The 20,111-nt window shown below is 42.3% G+C and overlaps 1 protein-coding gene across 3 annotated transcripts in view; it reads right to left on the reverse strand.

Annotated features, from left to right (window-relative positions):
- The window catches only part of HOMER2 (homer scaffold protein 2), a 119,605-nt gene that overhangs the window by 41,210 nt on the left and 58,284 nt on the right, over positions 1 to 20,111 (reverse strand). For all 3 annotated transcript variants that reach the window (XM_033920506.1, XM_033920507.1, XM_033920508.1), the window contains one exon: positions 9,793 to 9,949. In XM_033920506.1, coding sequence (XP_033776397.1) covers positions 9,793 to 9,949 — 157 coding nt within the window. The remainder of the gene's footprint in view (positions 1 to 9,792; positions 9,950 to 20,111) is intronic.

Raw genomic sequence — 20,111 nt, forward strand, 5'->3', positions numbered from 1 at the left:
CTTCAGTAAAGCTTTTGACAGTGTCCCACACCGCAGGCTGCTAAGCAAGATGGAATTGATGGGGTTAGGAGAGACACTAACTGCATGGGTCAATGATTGGCTGAGTGGCAGACTTCAGAGGGTGGTGGTTAATGGTACCCTCTCTAAAACATCGGAAGTGACCAGTGGAGTGCCGCAGGGCTCGGTCCTGGGTCCACTCCTTTTCAACATATTCATAGGGGATCTGACTCAAGGGCTTCAAGGTAAAATAACACTATTCGCCGATGACGCCAAACTATGTAATATAGTAAGTGAATGCACTTTACAGAATTATATGGTGCAGGACCTGCTTACATTGGAAAGTTGGTCCTCAACCTGGCAGCTAGGCTTCAATGCTAAGAAATGTAAGGTCATGCACCTCGGAAGCGGAAATCCATGCAGGACGTACTTCTTGAACGGAGAAACTTTAACTAGGACTTCAGCAGAACGAGATTTAGGAGTAATCATCAGTGCAGACATGAAAACTGCCAATCAAGTGGAGAAGGCTTCATCTAAGGCAAGGCAGATATTGGGTTGTATCAATAGAAGTTTTGTCAGCCGAAAGCCTGAAGTCATAATGTCGTTGTACAGGACCATGGTGAGACCTCATCTGGAGTACTGTGTGCAATTCTGGAGGCCACATTACAGTAAAGATGTGCGCAGAATTGAATCGGTTCAGCGGACGGCCACCAGGATTATCTCGGGGCTCAAGGGTCTCTTGTATGAAGAGAGACTGAACAAATTGCAGCTCTACACTCTTGAGGAACATAGGGAGAGGGGAGACATGATCGAAACATTTAAGTACCTCACGGGACGTGTCGAAGTGGAAGATGATATTTTCTTTCTCAAGGGACCCTCGGCCACAAGAGGGCACCCGCTCAAACTCAGGGGCGGAAAATTTCATGGTGACACCAGAAAGTATTTCTTCACAGAGAGAGTGGTTGATCATTGGAACAAGCTTCCAGTGCAGGTGATCGAGGCAGACAGCGTGCTAGACTTGAAGAATAAATGGGATACCCATGTGGGATCCCTACGAGGGTCAAGATAAGGAAATTGGGTCATTAGGGCATAGACAGGGGGTGGGTAAGCAGAGTGGGCAGACTTGATGGGCTGTAGCTCTTTTCTGCCGTCGTCTTCTATGTTTCTATGTTTTCTATGATGGACCACTAGTCTGACCCAGCAGTGGCAATTCTTATGTTCTTAAAAAAACTGCAGCAGCTGCTTTTGGATTTAAATGGACTTCTATTAAAAGACATCATTTGTATCTTGTCTGCCTTTGATGTGGCATCAAGAGTCTTGTTTGCTGATCAGACTCCTACCACTTACAACATCCTTCTATCACATGCTCAGTTGGTTAGGCATAAGAACATAAGAAGTTGCCTCCGCTGAGGCAGACCAGAGGTCCATCTCGCCCAGCGGTCCGCTCCCGCGGTGGCCCATCAGGCCCATTGCCTGAGCAATGGTCCCAGACTATCCCTATAACCTACCGCTACTCCTATCTGTACCCCTCAATTCCTTTATCCTCTAGGAACCTATCCAAACCTTCTTTGAAGCCTTGTAATGTGCTCCGGCCTATCACAGCCTCCGGAAGCGCGTTCCATGTATCCACCACCCTCTGGGTGAAAAAGAACTTTCTGGCATTTGTTCTAAATCTGTCCCCTTTTAATTTCTCTGAGTGTCCCCTTGTACTTGTGGTTCCCCATAATCTGAAAAATCTGTCCCTGTCTACCTTTTCTATACCCTTCAGGATCTTGAAGGTTTCTATCATGTCTCCTCTAAGTCTCCGCTTTTCTAGGGAGAACAGCCCCAGCTTTTTCAGTCTGTCAGTATATGAGAGGTTTTCCATACCCCTTATCAGTTTAGTTGCTCTTCTCTGGACTCCCTCAAGTACCGCCATGTCCTTCTTGAGGTACGGCGACCAGTACTGGACACAGTACTCCAGATGCGGTCGCACCATTGCACGATTAAGTGGCAGGATGACCTCCTTTGTCCTGGTCGTGATACCCTTCTTAATGATACCCAACATTTTGTTTGCTTTCCTTGAGGCTGTGGCGCACTGTGCCGATGCCTTCAAAGATGTGTCTACCATCACTCCCAGGTCTCCTTCAAGGTTACTTACCCCTAGCAGTGATCCCCCCATTTTGTAGCTGAACATCGGGTTCTTTTTCCCTACATGCATGACCTTGCATTTCCCTACGTTAAAGTTCATTTGCCATTTCTTGGCCCATTCTTCTAGCGTCGTTAGGTCCCTTTGCAGATCTTCGCAGTCTTCCATGGTTTCAACCCTGCGGTAGAGTTTGGTGTCATCTGCAAATTGATGCCAGCAACAATGAATGAATCTGGGGAAGTCATGTAATCACCACTAGTATGGGCGTGTGAGGCAATCACTCTTATCAGCGCTCTGTAAAATCATTGAACAAATCAGCCTACATGTGAAAAAAACAACAATAACCTGCACTATACAAGATCTTTATCGAGATGGCTCCTAAATCCTCTAAAAGTGAAGGATCCTTTGCTTCTTATTCAGCATCTGAATGATCCAAACCTGAGCCCACCACACCACGAAAGGGCTCAGCCACGTCTTTGCTTCCCAACAATTTCCACAACACTTCTATTTGCCAAAGATATAAAACTCAGAGAGCTAAAGGAACAATATCTCAATACGTCCTCCGTGACTACTCGACTTATACAATTTAACCATTTATTTGGCATTGTTGCTCTGAAGCAACATGTGTCTACTGTGGATCTTATGGGAGGTCTGCATCTCCAAATGCCTGTTATTTGGCACTGCTGTTCTTGTTCAACATTGAGCGCTCCTTTTACTAAGCTGCGATAGCGGTTTTAGCGTGCGCTGAATTGCCGCGTACGCTAGACACCAACGCCAGCATTGATCTGGTGTTAGTTCTACGTGGGTTTAGCGCGCGCTAAAATTCTGCATGCGCTAAAAACGCTATTGCAGCTTAGTAAAAGGAGCCCCAAAATTACGTAAAGCAGCCGTTTTCACCATGTACCGATTAAAGGGTTAAGAACAGTTATGCTGAGTCAGACCAAGATTCATTGAGCCTGGCACCCTGTCTCCAAATAGATCCCAAAAAGTACATCCACTCCTAAAAGCTAATTTCAAGAAATAAATGTTTTCCCCAAATGCATCTAACTAATCATTTTTTTTTTAATGGACTTCTCCTCCAACTTGCAAAAACCTCTTTTGAATCTCACTCTGGGGCAGAGGCAGAAAGTCATGAAGGTGATGGCTGAGCTCACAGCTTTTATCACATACATAATGCTGAAGTCAGACGCAGTAAGCTAATCAGATGCAAATGTACAAGGTTCAGGACCAAGGGCAACTAGTATTGTGTACATGCTTAAGCAAAAGAAACATATTGTCACACATCTGCGCTCATGCTGGAATGTTCTATGAATAAGTATTTGTAAAGCAACATTCCAGCACACGCAGAGATGCAAATTATTTTCTCCTCAAACCTGTGTACAGAACCTTCTACTTTCCATCTGTCTTAAAAAGTTGCAGGTAATGTTATGCTCACAGCAAAAAGAAGAAATCTGCATTAACTCATCAGACACCACTACAGAAGAGTGAGTTAACCTTCCTATGCTTTCTCAAAACTGCTGTTCAAGATTCTGCATCGTGCTAACCTTAAAATCTATATACTACTCTACACTGGGGTAAAATAGCTAATAGCCACATTACCAATGATTTGAATAAGCTATGTGCTGGTTACTTCACTCATGGTGTCGATTCTGTTGAAAACCCTTTCTGCACCGGGCAGACAGAAACATACATTGACATTTTGCTGTGGCATCAGCATCTATGTTAGTTACTTTGACTGCATCCTTTGCAAGATTCAATAGCTTAATTATGCACTGCATGGAAAAAATATTTCCTTCAATTTATTTTCAGTCTTCTGGTTGTTAGCTCCAAGGAGTGCTCTCTTGTTTTAATATTATTTGAAAAGGCACATTGTAAAGTCAGTGTACACAAACTGAAAATGAGAAAGTTTTGCACACAAAGATTTATAAAATATACAAAAAAAAAAAAAAAAATACTAACCATGTATGCCCTAGTGCTTAAAAACAGCTATTCAATACTTGACTGTGCTGTTTTCAATTCTATTTCACCCACTGCCTAATGATAACCTTGTTAATAATTATTAAACACAGTTAACTTTAAACTTTCAATTCAGATCTATTCTTCAGTTTTAATCACTTGTTTGATCCCGAAAACCCCAGTAACATGCACAATTTATTACAGTAGTTCTGGACAGAAGAGGCATAACCACTAACCAGCAGAAAAAGGGAAATAACGTTTAAATCCTTGGTGAAAACTTAGAGGATAATGTGTTCATTTGTGCAGGCTGTAACTCAAAAGGATATATAGACCATAAGAACATAAGAATTGCCACTGCTGAGTCAGACCAGTGGTCCATCATGCCCAGCAGTCTGCTCAAGCGGAGGCCCTCCGGTCTAAGACCAGCAGCCTAACTGAGACTAGCCCTACTAGCGCACGTTCTTGTTCAACAGAAACTGTCTTGAATTCTTGGAGGGTGTTTTCCCCTATAACAGCCTCTGGAAGAGCGTTCCAGCTTTCTACCACTCTCTGGGTGAAGAAGAACTTCCTTACGTTTGTACGGAATCTATCCCCTTTCAACTTTAGAGAGTCCCCTCTTGTTCTCTCTACCTTGGAGAGGGTGAACAACCTGTCCTTATCTACTAAGTCTATCCCCTTCAGTACCTTGAATGTTTCGATCATGTCCCCTCTCAATCTCCTCTGTTCGAGAGAGAAGAGGCCCAGTTTCTCTAATCTTTCGCTATATGGCAGCTCCTCCAGCCCCTTAACCATCTTAGTCGCTCTTCTCTGGACCCTTTCGAGTAGTACCGTGTTCTTCTTCAGGTATGGCGACCAATGCTGGACGCAGTAGTCCAGGTGAGGGCGTACCATGGCCCGGTACAGCGGCATGATAACCTTCTCTGATCTGTTCGTGATCCCCTTCTTTATCATTCCTAGCATTCTGTTTGCACTTTTTGCTGCCGCCGCACATTGTGTGGACGGCTTCATCGACTTGTCAATCAGAACTCCCAAGTCTCTTTCCTGGGAGGTCTCTCCAAGTACCGCCCTGGACATCCTGTATTCGTGCATGAGATTTTTGTTACCGACATGCATCACTTTACACTTATCCACGTTGAACTTCATCTGCCATGTCGATGCCCATTCGTCGAGCTTGATTATGTCACGTTGCAGATCTTCGCAATCCCCCTGCGTCTTTACTACTCTGAATAACTTCGTATCATCCGCAAATTTAATCACCTCGCTCGTCGTACCTATGTCCAGATCATTTATAAAGATGTTAAAGAGCACGGGTCCAAGCACCAAGCCCTGCGGCACCCCACTGGTGACGCTCTTCCAGTCCGAGTATTGTCCATTTACCCCCACTCTCTGTTTCCTATGCTCCAGTGTCTCGCAAACTTTGCGAACCGATGGCACACTAAATTGGAGGTCGCAGCTTGAGGGCATCCGGAAGTGCGCGTGATGTCATCATGTCAGAGGAGGAGAGGTGAGAGGCACGTCCTGCAGGCAGTCAGCCAGCACTGGCACCTCTCCTTCTCCCCGGCATCTGGCAGCCCACAGCTTGCGATACACCAATATGGACAGAATGACATAAGAAGATAGGATGTTAATACTTACAGTATATGTAATGCTTTAAGAGCAAGGGTAAGAATTTTGTGCTGAATACAGTAAAAAATTGGAAGTCAGCAATGGTGGCTAAATGATTGGATCAAATTTTTTAATGTGTGATAGGATCCTTACAAGCTGGTCATCGAGGCACCGGATTCTGTAACGGTGTTGATATCAGCAGTTGCCTTAAAAATGTGTCAATCGCGGCTATGTGGAAGAGAGGCACTGGAAATATAGGCCAGGGTTTTAAAAGGCCTACATTCCTTGAGAATCGAATATGGGCCCAAGTTTTCCACACATACTTGCTGTTTAATCTTCCATTTTCTCTCATATAAATCGTATCCTTTTAACACTACACTGGCCATAACATTCTAAATGGGGAAAAATGTACTCAGTTTTGTGTAATTATGTCCCATATTAAATGGGTCACTTAAAGAGATGCAGAAGTGCTCCCCTCCCCTCCCCCCAACACTCAAAATTTACACCAGCAATAAGAGCCACAGATATTCATTGCAAGATTAGAAAACAAAACAAGATGGATACTGTTATGGTCATTGTCTGGAACCTAAAGGCGAATGTGAACTTTATAGGTAAACCTAGATTTCATCAACCTCTCTAAAGTAAAAGGTTTTGCTCTGTGCTAATTCCATCCCTGTTTTTTTTCTGTTTCAGCCCGGCAAACTTATTGTTATGGTTTGTGTCACACTGCAATGCAATTAGAGGTTTTCCCTCGATAAATCCTCTTTCCTACCAAGCATGTGCTGTACCCTCGTATTGATTAAATTCAAATCAGTTGCTTTAATAGCTGTAGCTAACTTAACCCCATTTTCTGCTATGTGAAGCATAGCTCGATCATGCATCTATACTCTTTATTGCCAGAAAAATGTCCCTGAGCAGATTCCTTTGAGGTAAAATCTTCTCCATGATGCCTCTCAAGTTAAAGTTTGTAGGCCAATTTGTCTCTACAGTCATGTAGAAGAGCTATTCTCACTGTGTCAAATTCTAAGCTCAGCTGGATATTTAAATGCAAATCACATACTTTTCTTAAACAATTTGACAAGATTGGTACAATGTTGTTCCATTTCAGAATGATTGCTAGAAAAATCTTGAAATATTCATATTTTTTTGGTCTCAACACTAGATTTTTTTATGGTAGGCGTGAAAAAGTGTGCTCTTGTGGGCATATCTGAAAAGTCGTGAGGAAAAGATGTCAATTACTCAGCAGCGGACTGTCCAAAATGCACTTTATTAAATGGCAGCGCCATATGAACTTGTAGACTAGACACTGATGGTGTTTCGGCAAATATGCCTTTGTCAAGAGACTCCAAACACAGTTCTATATTCATAAAATGCTATGGCGATAGTGCTGGAGAAACGATGGGCCGCAAACAAAGCACTGCTTTGGTTACCTGAGAACTTTGCTTTGCGGTCCATTTGCTCATTTTTGATCTGAAAAAGGTGTTACCTTGTTTTTATTGGACTAACTTAACACATATCAAATTTTCTTTTCTAAGGAAATTTTGAAAAGAAAGTCCTTCTCAAAACCAATATGTGTCTCACATCACTCAGCTGCATTCAGTAGCAACTGCATCTTGTAACCACAATATAAAGCCTTTTTCTTCCTGAAACAGGATTTTGAAATCCCCCAACTTATTTTTCTAAGATACAAATCAGACCAAAAGGATTGCCCTAGTTGTCAATCAAATTTTGAGAAGCCTCAAAAAAGTCCTGTAAGGTTAACATCACCAGACACATCTGTGACTAATATCTATTATCTGCATGGGATACCCAATATTTCTCTTTGGTACTAGTGACCTGGATTGGCCACTGTGAGAACGGGCTACTGGGCTTGATGGACCATTGGTCTGACCCAGTAAGGCTATTCTTATGTTCTTATGAATGTGTACGTGGGAAATTCAAAAATCAAATTCCTTGACCGCATATGATTCTCTAGTTGTTCTAATTTGAAATGTAAAAGACAAATTGTTCTTAATCCTCATCACTGATGCCAACTTCATCTCATCTTTTCTTCCATCTAGCTCCTCAAACTTTTCCACCAATTCCTTAAGAAAAGTTGCACAATGGAATCACTGCAGATTTTGGCAAGGTCTGCTTGCAGTGTTTCACAATCCGCAAGCATTTTAACAACTTTGAACAGTTTGTCATCTGCAAATTTAATCACCTGACTCGTCGTTCTAATTTCCAGATCATTTATAAATAAGTTAAATAGTGTACAGATCCCAGTACAGATCGCTGCAACACTCCACTGTTTACTCTTCTCCATTGAGAAACCCCTATCCTCTGTTTTCTATCTGATAACCAATTGCTAATCCACAACTGAACTTTGCCTCCTATCCCAATATATTTAGTCCACAATCTTTTAAAAGAGATTCTTAGCAAAAAAAAATTAACAATAGAAACAATCTTATCCAACCTAGAAAGCGGCAATTATCTGCGGTGCTACAGCCATTCATGGCAGGTTATACATTCTCAGTCATAGGCACTACTTGCTCTTTGGATTCTATAAATCCTACTAGTTGTTTAGGTTCAAAAAACAAGTAATTCTTATTCTGATAAGAGACAAAACATTTTACAGGAAATTTCAACAAAAAATTTGTCCCCAAAGCAAGGACTCTTGGCCTTAATGCCAAGAATTCTTTCCTACGCCTCTGGGATCTTAAAGACAAATCAGGAAATATTCGAACATTAGAACCTAAAAACTGATCATTGATATGACGAAAATACAAACGCAATATATATCATCTTCCTCCCTTGACAGGCTGGAAAAAGAGCACCACATTGGTTGGTGCTAGCTCCTATGCCCGATGAGGCACTAGTATTGACAAATAGAGAACAGACAGGGCATGAGTCTCTAGGATGGACTGAAGCAGCACTTTAGTTGGTGCAGATATCCTCAATGTCTCTGAGTTGCACTGAGCTAGGATACACCCCAACTCCTCCTGTAATACGACTTGAAGCCACTCCTTGAGGGCAAGCATCAGTAAAGGCGAGACTAGTGCCAGTATGGAGACAGCCTGCAAAGATGTAGGAGCTGAATGGGAGGCATGGTCCTGGTTTCAGAGAGAGTGGAACACTGGTATGGCTTCATAGAGGAGAAGTGGTCCTCATAACACCAACACAGATGTCTCAGATTTGTGCTGTACTTCGATGAGGACTGATGCTGATGCTTCTTCACCTTTGTTCAGTGTACAACATTGGGGTCCCTCGGTACCAAGAATAATGATCTGATGATGCTCAACCCAAACGAGCACTGCCGAATGTCGAGCATGGGGAGACCTCCCCAGTGCTGATGCATCTCCAGTGTCCAGAGCAGCTTCTGAAGCCTTCAACGTCAATGTTGATGGACCAGATTTCAGCATGCAAAAAACGTTTCTCACACAAATCTCCTGACTTTTCTGGGTTCTCTTCTGCATTTGAGTACAAAGAACACAGTGTGAGGACTTATGGGCAGGCCCCAGACAGATTAGGCACATGAAGTGAGATCAGTCATAGACATAGTCCTAGAAGTCTGTGCACCAAATGAACCCACTAGAAGGTTAGTGGGATATAATGGCAAAGACAGATGCTGTGAAATCAAATATGCTCAATTATCTAAGCTTTTTTTTTTTTTTTTACTTAAAACCCTTTCGGTAGCCCAGGCCTAGAGAGGCCACAAGCTGCATAAAATCAAGAACACTTAAAAAGGGCTGAAAAAAACCCCAAGAGCATGAAGAGAACAAGGAAAATAATAAAAAAGAAAAATACTTCATGAGGAGAACTGGTTGAGTGACAGAGAAAATGAAGACACGTCTTCGTTGCTCCATGAATGAGAGAAAATGAAAGGTCCTGCATGAGTCAGGTAGATGGAAAGGAAGGTACACGCCCCCCAAAAATCTTCCAGAAACTAAAGGAACACTGGATAGCATCCATACCAGGGCTCCATAGATGATGTCACCCCACATGCTTGTCCAAGGAGAACATTTATTTTCAAAATTCCTGCCTTCAGCTGCCATTATATGTGAATCACCCATAGTCACTCAACAGCATGCATGTATCTACCAGTCAACTAACTGTCAATTTCCTACCTTAGCTCCATCCACGCTGATAATCCGATAGCTGTTTCTTGTACTGTCATAGAAGTAGGAAACAGTTACTGCCTGCTTGCTTGCGGGAACCCAGTTTTTCTTGGTGGTGGGGTCAATTTGGAAGACATGTGCTCTTGTGGTAAAGATGGGCTGCTCTCTGCAATATGGAAGGAGAACATAAGTAAGTTTGTGGAAAGGCAACACACAGTCCAAGTGAAACTGTCACAGAGGCAAGTGGCACCTTATAGACTAACGAGTTCATTGAGATATGAGCTTTTGAGGACCAGAGACAATTTCTACAGATATTTTTATATAGCAGAAGTATATTCTGAAGTACTTAGTGAGCATCTTTAAAAATACCCTGTACTAGTCTTCTTATGGTCTCAACAAAGCATATCACACTTACTCTGTGTTCTTTTAAAGGTAGGGGGCACTATGGACACTTTGCTAAATTCAGCCCAAGATTTTGGGGAAACTTCCATTGTTGAAGAGATCCTGCTTCTGTGGTGTGACCTTTGTTACAACAGCTGATAGCGATCGGCTACTGAAGCTGTTATTTCTCTGATTTTTCACGTATTATAGAAGCTATCAGAAAACAATTACCGGTACTGTTATTGTGCTTTGCTATTTTCTTAGGAATGGATTCCTTTTTTAAATTTCCTAGAAAAATGTTAAAATTAAAACATTTTTTCCCTCAATATCTTTCTTGAACCCAGATAGTTGAGAGAATTTTTGAATGACAAATCTGCCAAGACAGTGATTGCTGTTGCTGATTAAACTATTCCCCCCCCCCTTTTTTTTTTTTTTTTCAAAACATAGCAGTTTTTAATGCCGGCCATGGCGGTAACAGCTCCAACACCCATAGAATTCCTATGAGTGTCTAAGTGGCTACCGCCATGACCGGCGCTAAAAACCGGGCTATGGTTTTGTAAAAGGGGGTGGTGGGGTAAATCTAGCTTGACATCTTTCTTCATTTTTAGTCAACTTATATTATAAGCTTTTCAATGAAAAGGACTGACCATTTGCTTCACAGCTCTTTCTAGCTGGGAATTTGTGAGCAAGTCAATGCCTTTATTTATTTCCTCTGGGTTATTTTTTTCCCCTTGTTAAGCTCATTCCTGTAAGTGTGCGTTTCATTGTTAACGGCTTTTAAGATTTTAATACATATTAAATTGTTAAAACATTGAAACACTAGGTCTAATCTCACTGATTTCAGAATGGAAAAACTACGGTAGATTACTTGAATTACTTTCACCATTAGCATTCCAATGCTCACTGTGCAATCTGCAGGCTATTCTTGGCTACAGTGCTGTACACTAACAGTATTCAAGTGGTTTTAGCTCCACGATGTTAGAGAAATGTGACACGCTTAAACCATCAGTCCTGTTTTCTGCAAAGAGGCAACATCATGTCAATGACAGAATTAATGCAGTCAGTGTTATCTAGTAGCTTTTGGGTTAGTGGTCTACCAAAGCTCCTCCCTTCCAGACAGCTAGTGGAAAACAGAAGGGACAAGGTGAGCCTCTCTGGAGCAGAGCAGAGAGCAATCATTCTACTTCCTAATCCAGCCTCTCTTCTCTTCCTGCTCTTATACCTTGCCCACCTGCCCTCTTCTGAAGATTCAACATCTACAAATTAAGCCCTGGATAAAAGCATGCATTTTGGTGAAACAGTTGCAAACGATATGGCAGTTCAGCCATAAATAGAACATACTGGTGCTTTTAAAAACTTAGCCAGTGTGGGAACAGTGATGGAAATTTTTTTTTTTCAGAATTATAGTACTTTTGAGAAAAAGCAGCTGTTTATTATACACAAATATCAGATATCTCTTGCTCAAGCTTTTTTTTACTTCATCCCCAGGCCATCATACTCCCCCCTCTCTAGACCCTGCCAACAATGGACTGCTGTCTTTCTAGTATCCAATGAATAGTGCATGGGCTGTGAATTAAATGGAGATGATGAACAGAAGAGATCACCTAATAAAATAAATTCTAAGACATGATTACTTTAGAAGAAAAAGCCCTCCTCTCCTTTGGAAAGGAGCATAAGCGTGGATTAAGCAATGGATTAAGAACTTATATTGACAATAGGGGAGGGAAGACCAATTCTGCAGGCATAGGCAGCGGAATGCTTTTTGTTTGGGGGGGAACCAAAGAGCTCCGCCCTGGACCGCTCTAGTTTCCAAGTTTATTATTGATTTGATATACCACCTTATCATTTATTTCAAGGTGGTTCCCCGGCTGCTGTCATTTTAAAACTGGCAGCCATCAGCGGCAACAAGTGAGCCTGCAGCCGTCGGCCTGTCTCGGAAGTCTTCATTCTGCAGGAACTGGACGCAGCAGATTGAAGACATCTGGGGCACGCTGAGGGCAGCAAGCTCACTCGTTGCCCCTGCCCAAAGATTTAAAATGAGAATGGCTAGGGAGGAGGTGGGTGAGGGAGGCAGGAGAGCCATCTCTTCTGACCTCCAACTGTCAATTTGTTGTTGGGTTTTGTTGGGTTTTTTTTGGGGGGGGGCATGTCCCCTGCGGCCACCCCTGTCCTGACGCCCATGCTTAAAGCATTTGGGGAGTACTGTCCCCATACTCTCCCAAAACTATGCCTATGGACAGAGGATGCAGTCCAGTGTTCTTCGGTGTAAGGCCCAGGGGTCAATGGCAGCCCCCAGAGACCTCTTTGGCGACCCTCATTGCCTTTCTGGCTGTTTTCTTTCTGCTACTCTACCTCTCTACCCAGGATTGGGACTGAAAGAGGAAATTAGATGGGGGCAAGAGAATGCATTTGGAACTGGGGTCCTGCTTCTCCCTTCATGTGCAAACATGACCTTCTTCCTACCTTCCATTTCCCAAAGCCCCCCTTATCCTCCTTCTCACTTGCCTCCCTCCTGCGCATGTTACCTCCACCCCGCCATAATTCTCTTCTCAAAGCCGCGTCCACGGATCCTGCACACAGTATGCAGCTGACCCAGAAGCCTTCCCAGCAGAGCGTTAACTACCATTTTGGATTTTGCAGACCGCCTGCCCTGTTGTTTTCTAGAGGAGAATTGCTGGACAAAGAGAGGGAGAAAGAAATATTGGACATGGTGGTGGGAAAGGCGTGAGGTACAGATGCATGGGGAAGAGAGAGATGAGAGGGAGAAATGTTGGATGTGCTGGTGGAGAGGGTATAGTTGGACGGATGAAGAATGAAAGTGCAAACCAGAGGTGCCCACACTTTTTGGGCTTGCGAGCTACTTTTAAAATGACTGTCAAAATGATCTACCAACAATAAAATGTAAAAAAAACACAAAGCATACTATATGCAGAGAAAATGTTAATTATCATTTATATTCCGGGGTTTTTTCAAAGAGATCAAGGCAGATGACTTAATGCAATGTCACCTCAGTAACAATACAAAAATAGACAAATATACCCCCTCCCTTTTTACTAAACCGCGATAGTGGTTTCTAGCGCAGGGAGTTCAGCTGAATACCCCGCGCTGCTCTCAACACTCATAGGCTCCCTACACTAAAAACCGCTATTGCTGTTTAGTAAAAGGGGGCCATAGTGCAAAATATAGACAGAAGATATAAATTCTCAAAAAACGGACACATTTTGATCACTAAATTGAAAATACACTTCCCCCTCCGAATCTGCGTTTTCAGCATCCGCGGATTTGGTTATTTGCGATTTTTAAACAAAAAATTTTTTTTTCATTTTTCAGGCTATTTTAAGCCCCCCCTCCTTAAGCCTTACCTGGTGGTCTAGCAGGTTTTCGGGGCAGGAGCGATCTTCCCACGCTCCTGCCCCATGCAGATTGCTCATAGGAAATGGCTGCCTTGAGCTCCCATAGTCTCTCGAGCCATTTCCTGTGAGCGATCTGCATGGGGCAGGAGCGTGAGAAGATCTTTCCTGCCCCGAAAACCAACTAGATCGCCAGGTAAGGCATAAGGGGGGGGGGGCTTACAAGGCTTAAAATAGCGGGGGTTAGGGGCAGAACTGGCCCGAATATTATTTGCGTTTTTTTAATATTTGCGGGCCGGCTCTGCCCCTAACCCCCGTGGATATGAAGGGAGAAATGTAAAATCATCTTTCCTATCTTTGTCGTCTGATTTCATGAGTCTCTGGTTGCACTTTCTTCTTCTGACTGTGCATCCAATATTTCTTCCCTTCTTTCAGCCTCCTGTATGGTTCCTCTCCTCCAGACCTCATTCCTTCCCCCAACTTTTTCTTCCTCTCTCCCTGCCCCCTCCCCTTTCTTTCTGTTCCCCTTTCTTTATTTCTGTTTCCCTTCTTTCTTTCTGTCTCCCTTTTCTTTCTTTGTTTCCCTTCTTTCTCCCTGCCCTCCCCCAAGCTACCGCCGCTATCGGGGAACAGGCCCCCAAGCTCCCTGGCACCGAGTTGTGAGCTCTCCCTGCTTCCTGACGCAGTAAACAGAAGCGCCGGGCCGACCAGCCTTCCCCATGACGTCAATTCTGATGTTGGAGAGGAAGTTCCGGGCAAGCCAGGCAGCGATTGGCTGGCCCGGAACTACTTCTCCTATGTCAGAATTGACGTCAGCGGGGGTGGGGGGGGGGAGAAACTTGTCGGCCCTGCGCTTCTGTTTACTGTGTTGGGAAGCAGGTAGAATGCTTAGGCAACACAAGTCTATCATGGAGCACGGGATGGGCTCCGCGATCGACTCATGTTGCCTTCGCGATCTACTTGTTGATCGCGATCGACCTTTTGGGCACCCCCTGGTGTAAACATTCTATCTTTTCTTTCTATTTAAACTACAGTACTTTATTTTGAGGGCTGTTTCTTTAATGTTTAATGTTTTTATAGACTGTTAACTGTACAGGATTCGAGTTACATACAAATTCAACTTAAGAACAATTTTTTAAAAAGGAACCCGTTTTAACCCAGGGACTTGCCTGCACTTACCAATGATGTCTGAAGGTGGGCTGTAGGGATGGATGTCAGCAGTGTTATGGGTTCTCCCACCCCCACCATGAGAAAATATTTAGCAGTTCTCCTTCAGCTCATTATAATCCAAAGTGGCCCCAACTTAACAATTAATGAAGACCACTAACCTAGTTAGTTATTCTGAGTTAAAGAGCCCTGCCTTCACTTATAGTAAATGTATGTATTGTGGAAGGTGCTAGCAGCAAAACGGAAACATAGTAACAGATATCTCTTTAACAATGCAGCATTCCTGACACTTCTCGCCAATCAAGCTCTTCATACCTCCCTGTAGCCCAATTTATCTGCTGCTAAAAATATCTGGTGTCAACGCTGCCTCACTTCAGATAATGCTATTTATTTTCATAGTGCTATTAGATATATCCTGCACCGTACAACGGTGATAAAATATTTAAGTATGATAAGTCCCTGCCCAAAATAGTGCTTTTATTGTTATTATTTGATTTGATATACACCGCCTTTACCAATTAAGGACCTATGTAGTGAACATAATTAGTAAAACAAACCACAGAAAGGAAAAGAGCACAAATGTCAAAAGAAGAGTTCCAGAGATAACACACATACAATAATTATATCTTATAAAAACAAACAAAAAAAGAGTCACTAAAAACAACCTGTCTCTCTAGGGGACCCGTTCCTGCCTTCAACCAGGTTTATTCAGTTGGGAGAAAAAATGTGTTTTTTTACAGAGTCTTGAAACGGGGAAAAGACTGTTCAGCTCTGATGACATCGGGTAGGGCATTCCAGTTGGGGCCAAGAAAAAGAATGCTGAACACCCAATAGACTAAGTGGGTTTGCCGCAGATTTGGAATAACCCATCTATTTGAATCTAATGATCAGAGAGTATGGAGAATGTAGGGAATGATGGAATATGTTTCTATATGATGACATACCTGTGTGAAAAGCCTGAAACGTAAGAATAAGTATTGTAATTTAAATTAATTCTCAAATGTATGGGCAACCAGTGTTAATCGAAAAAGGAGGGGGTTGCAAATGAAAATTTGGAAGGTCTGCTAAGTAAGCATGCCGCACAATTCTGCAATGTTTGAAGCCATTTGATCTTATTTATAGGTACGCCTGGGTAAATCAAATTATAATAGTCAGTTTTGGAAATGAGGAAAGCATGAATTGCTGTGTGTAAAGACTCAAAATCCAAAAAAAACTCTGAAAGCCTGAAGGGAATGTAATATGAAAAAGCCTGATTTCACTATATTGGAAATTTGTTGTTAAAATAATTTATATAGTTTAACCATACTCCTAAATACTGAAAACCATGAACCAGAGAGATTGACTAATCAAATTAAAGGAATTGAAGGAGGATTTAGTAAACCATATATGCAACAGGCTATAGTGTATTGTTTTATCTGGATTCAGTTTGAGCTTGTATGCGGCAAAGCTAATCTGCAATTGCTTTAAGATAAGTTTGTAATGGTGTTAGGTCCAAACAAAATTGTGAAACTGGGAAGACAAGAAGGATGTCATCGGCGTATATGTAAAACCGGATGTTAAATAATTGTGTAAGTGTCACAAGGGGATTAATGAATATATTGAAGAGCAACAGAGAAAGCGCAAAGCCCTGTGGAACTCCACACTGCAAAGGATAATTGTCGGAGGACTGCTTCATACCAGTAGACACACAAAATGAACACTTGGAAAGAAGAGATGTGAACCAATTGAGCACTATTCCAGAGATACAAATTGGAATGAGGCAATTGTGAAGCATGTGATCAAACAAGTCAAATGCAACTGACAAATCCAAGGAAACAGGAAGGATTAAGTGACCTTTGTCCACGGTTATATGTAAATTACTCAGGACTGACATAACCATAGTTTCTGTATAAACTGTTATTAAAGATAGTCGTGGACAAAGCCATGGTTTATGCCTAGGATTAAGTAGCGTGGAATTCAAGGTACCCACACGGGTTATCCATGTAACTCTCCATGGGAAAGAATTTGGGCAGCTCCTGATGAAGCAGTGGCAAAATGGACGCTCCGTTGAGCGTTCCTATCTGCCTGAGTCACTGCTGAAATTTAAGATGCGTTTATATTGATTCTTGCACTAATGGATTATGAAAGAAGATTATGAATATGTATGAAAAAGTAAATAGCAAATAAGTTAATGGAGATTTTTTAAGGTTCTTCTGATTGGTGCTGGGGGTTCTAAAATTACCACAGAGAATGACATAGATCGGTGTTTCTCAACTCGGTCCTGAAGTACTCCCTCGCCAGTCAGGTTTTCAGGGGGACTCCAGGACCGAGTTGAAAAACACCGACATAGATAACCCGTGTCATTACCCACTGAAATCTTTTCCTCCTTGAATTTGAATGTTCATATTAACTTTCATTTTGGATTCTATTGTTGTGGGACTTTACATATATTGAACTGGAATATTGTTATCTGCACAAATTGACCTAGAGTCTTTGTAGATACCATAAATGTTTCTTTAATCTTACAAGCCCACTGGAACAGTCGTGTCTTGCTTACCTTTTCATAAAAGCACAGACCTGTAAAGAAAGCAGCATGAACAGAATCAAAATTAAGATGCTGCTGGGCTATTTGAATGGACATATACTTACAGGGGGTATAATGGAAGTGTGTTGATGGCATCATGCAAAACAAAATAGCTGGCTCTGTTAGCTGGATTGTATTTTGGGCTTTTACATATATATCTTATTTAAAATACTTTGACTGATTAATTAGGAGGTAAGATGGGTTTAAATATAGAATCAGACTAAAGGGGAAAGTAGTTCACTTTAAAATCAGAATGCGTGTATATGTATTGTATTTTCAAGGCTTTTTAAGGCTTAGAGCAGTGGTCTTCATTAATTTGTAAGTTGGGGCCACTTTGGATTTTAATGAGCTGAAGGAGAGAGACCAAATATCTTTCCATTAGGGGCCATAACATGGCTGACCAATGTGTATCAATGACAACCTTCCCCACCAGCTCACCTTCAAACTTCACAGGGGGTATCCTTGTGAGCATTTCCACATGAATTATTTTATCTATTGAGAAATGCCTTGACTGTCAAGCAGCCCCCCCCCCCCCCCCAAATATACTTTCTGTCCTGAGCCTGGGTAGAAAGAGAGAGTAGCGGAAAAAATAAAACAGAAAGACAACGGGGTTCACTCCACTGGTCCCCAGGCCTTGCATTGAAGAACACTGACATAAGAGTATTTTAACTTTATAGAGGGTTGGATTCTCTAACATTGCTGGTAAAATCCAACAGGTTGCTGTAGCGGCCGTAAATGTAACAATTCAAAAAAGATGAGTCATCCTCAAAGAACTGCACATGCAAATGAGGTTCACAGAGGGTCACCAAATTTATATGAGATCAGCCGCTGGCAAGAGTGATCGGCACATGTGCAGAATAGGCCATGGAAAGAGGTATGGGTGGATAGGAGAGACAGAGAACTACCAGCAACACTACGTCGTTTTGCCAATCATAGGTATACCAGCACTATTGGATGGAGGGGAAGGAGCGGGAGGTGCAATCATCGGCTTTCAACAAGCGCTTATAAGACACGCCCTTAATATACGCCTTATCACAAAGACCCCACACCATTTTAGTAGTCTTCCTCTGGACAGCCTCCAGAATTGTACACAATATTCTAAATGAGATCTCAACAAAGTCTTATACAGAGGCATCAATACTTCCTTTTTCATACTATTCTTACCTCTCCCTAGGCAACCTAGCATCCTTCTAGCTTTCGCCATCACTTTTTCAATCTGTTTGGCCACCTTAAGATCATCACATACAATCACACCTAAGTCCCCCTCTTCCATTGTGCACATAAGTTCTTCACCCCCTAAACTGTATCATTCCCTCTGGTTTTTGCAGCTCAAATACATGACCTTACATTTCTTAGTATTAAATTTTAGCTGCCAAATTTCAGACCATTTCCTATTTTGTATTGAGTTAAAGCAGTGGTTCTCAAGTCTGTCCTGGGGGACCCCAAGTCAGACGGGATTTACAGGATACCACTAATGAATATGCATGAGAGAGATTTGCATACAATGGAAGTGACAGGTATGCAAATCCATCTCATGCATATTTACTAGGGATATCCTCAAAACCCTAGCTGGGGGGTCCCCCAGGAAAGGTTTGAGAACCTCTGACTTAAAGGACAAGCACAATATAGATTCAAGGAGTCCAGACACTGGTTTACATTGTGGGCATTATATCATAGCTCATGTATTGTAACACCATTAGAGAAGCACATGTAAATTGCTCTGAATTGACTCCCCAGACATTAGTAGTATTACAAAACTTTTTAATAAACAATTCAGAATAAAAATCGTCACCAGAGACCATGACAACCATTTTGAGAGTACGACGTAGAGCTAGCATCGCAGGAGAGACTAGGGATCACTCCTGCCCCGACTATATCTCTAAGGATTGTAAGATAGGGGGGAGCACCTACATGTGGGGATGGGGGGGAGGGAGTGAAACCTCCTGTTCAGAGGGGAGGAGAAAGGAGGGAGACAAACAGGACAAAGCACAAATTTTCAACTTTCAGCAAAAACAGTCAGTTTGTGCCAAACTGAAACCATGACCATAGCCTTTTGACTGAAACCAGGAGGAAAAAGGATTTGGGCCAATTTGAGCACCATAATCATAAGTTGGTCGTCCTCTAGCTAGAAGCTCTACTATAGCAGTCACAGCTTCAAAAGACTTGAGTCATATTTAAAAAAAAGAAAAAAAGAAAGACAAGAGAGATGGCCCTAGTGTTTTATAGGAAGGAGTGACCTAGTGGTTAGAGCTACAGCCTTGGCACCCTGAGGTTGTGGGTTCAAGCCCCCCATTGCTCCTTGTAACCCTGAGCAAACCTCCATTGCCCCAGGTACATTAGATAGATAGTGAGCCCACCGGGACAAATGACTTAAGTACCTGAATGTAAAGCACTTAAACAATTAATAGGCAGTATATAAATAAATAAAAATAATAAATAAAATATACGCCCCTTACCTGTTTGTATGCAAAAGGTCTGCATTAGTCAAACTTTGACTGCAACATAACATAACCATCCTGTCATGACCACTTCAAGACTTCCTTTGCACACTGCCCAGACTGACATTCCTAGGAACATCTGTTTCTCTCTGGTATGAAACCTACAGAGTGAGATTTGATTACATGGAATGAGGTAACCCTCATTAGGGGCACCAGCAGTACCAGCTCTGATAATGGGCCATCTGCAAGGCCAGATGCCTCATTATATTTTTTTTGCAGCACAGCCATCCTGGACTATACTGATAACATTCACCATCCAGCCTCTCCCCAGGGTGAGTTCCTGTGGGAAAGCAAAAATGTCCCAGTCCTCCTTAGGTCATTAGGGTCTTGTCCAGTTCACATCAGTTTTCAAGCAAAAAAATAAAAAAA

This window comes from Geotrypetes seraphini, chromosome 14 (genome assembly GCF_902459505.1).
Source record: "Geotrypetes seraphini chromosome 14, aGeoSer1.1, whole genome shotgun sequence".
NCBI lineage: Eukaryota > Metazoa > Chordata > Amphibia > Gymnophiona > Dermophiidae > Geotrypetes > Geotrypetes seraphini.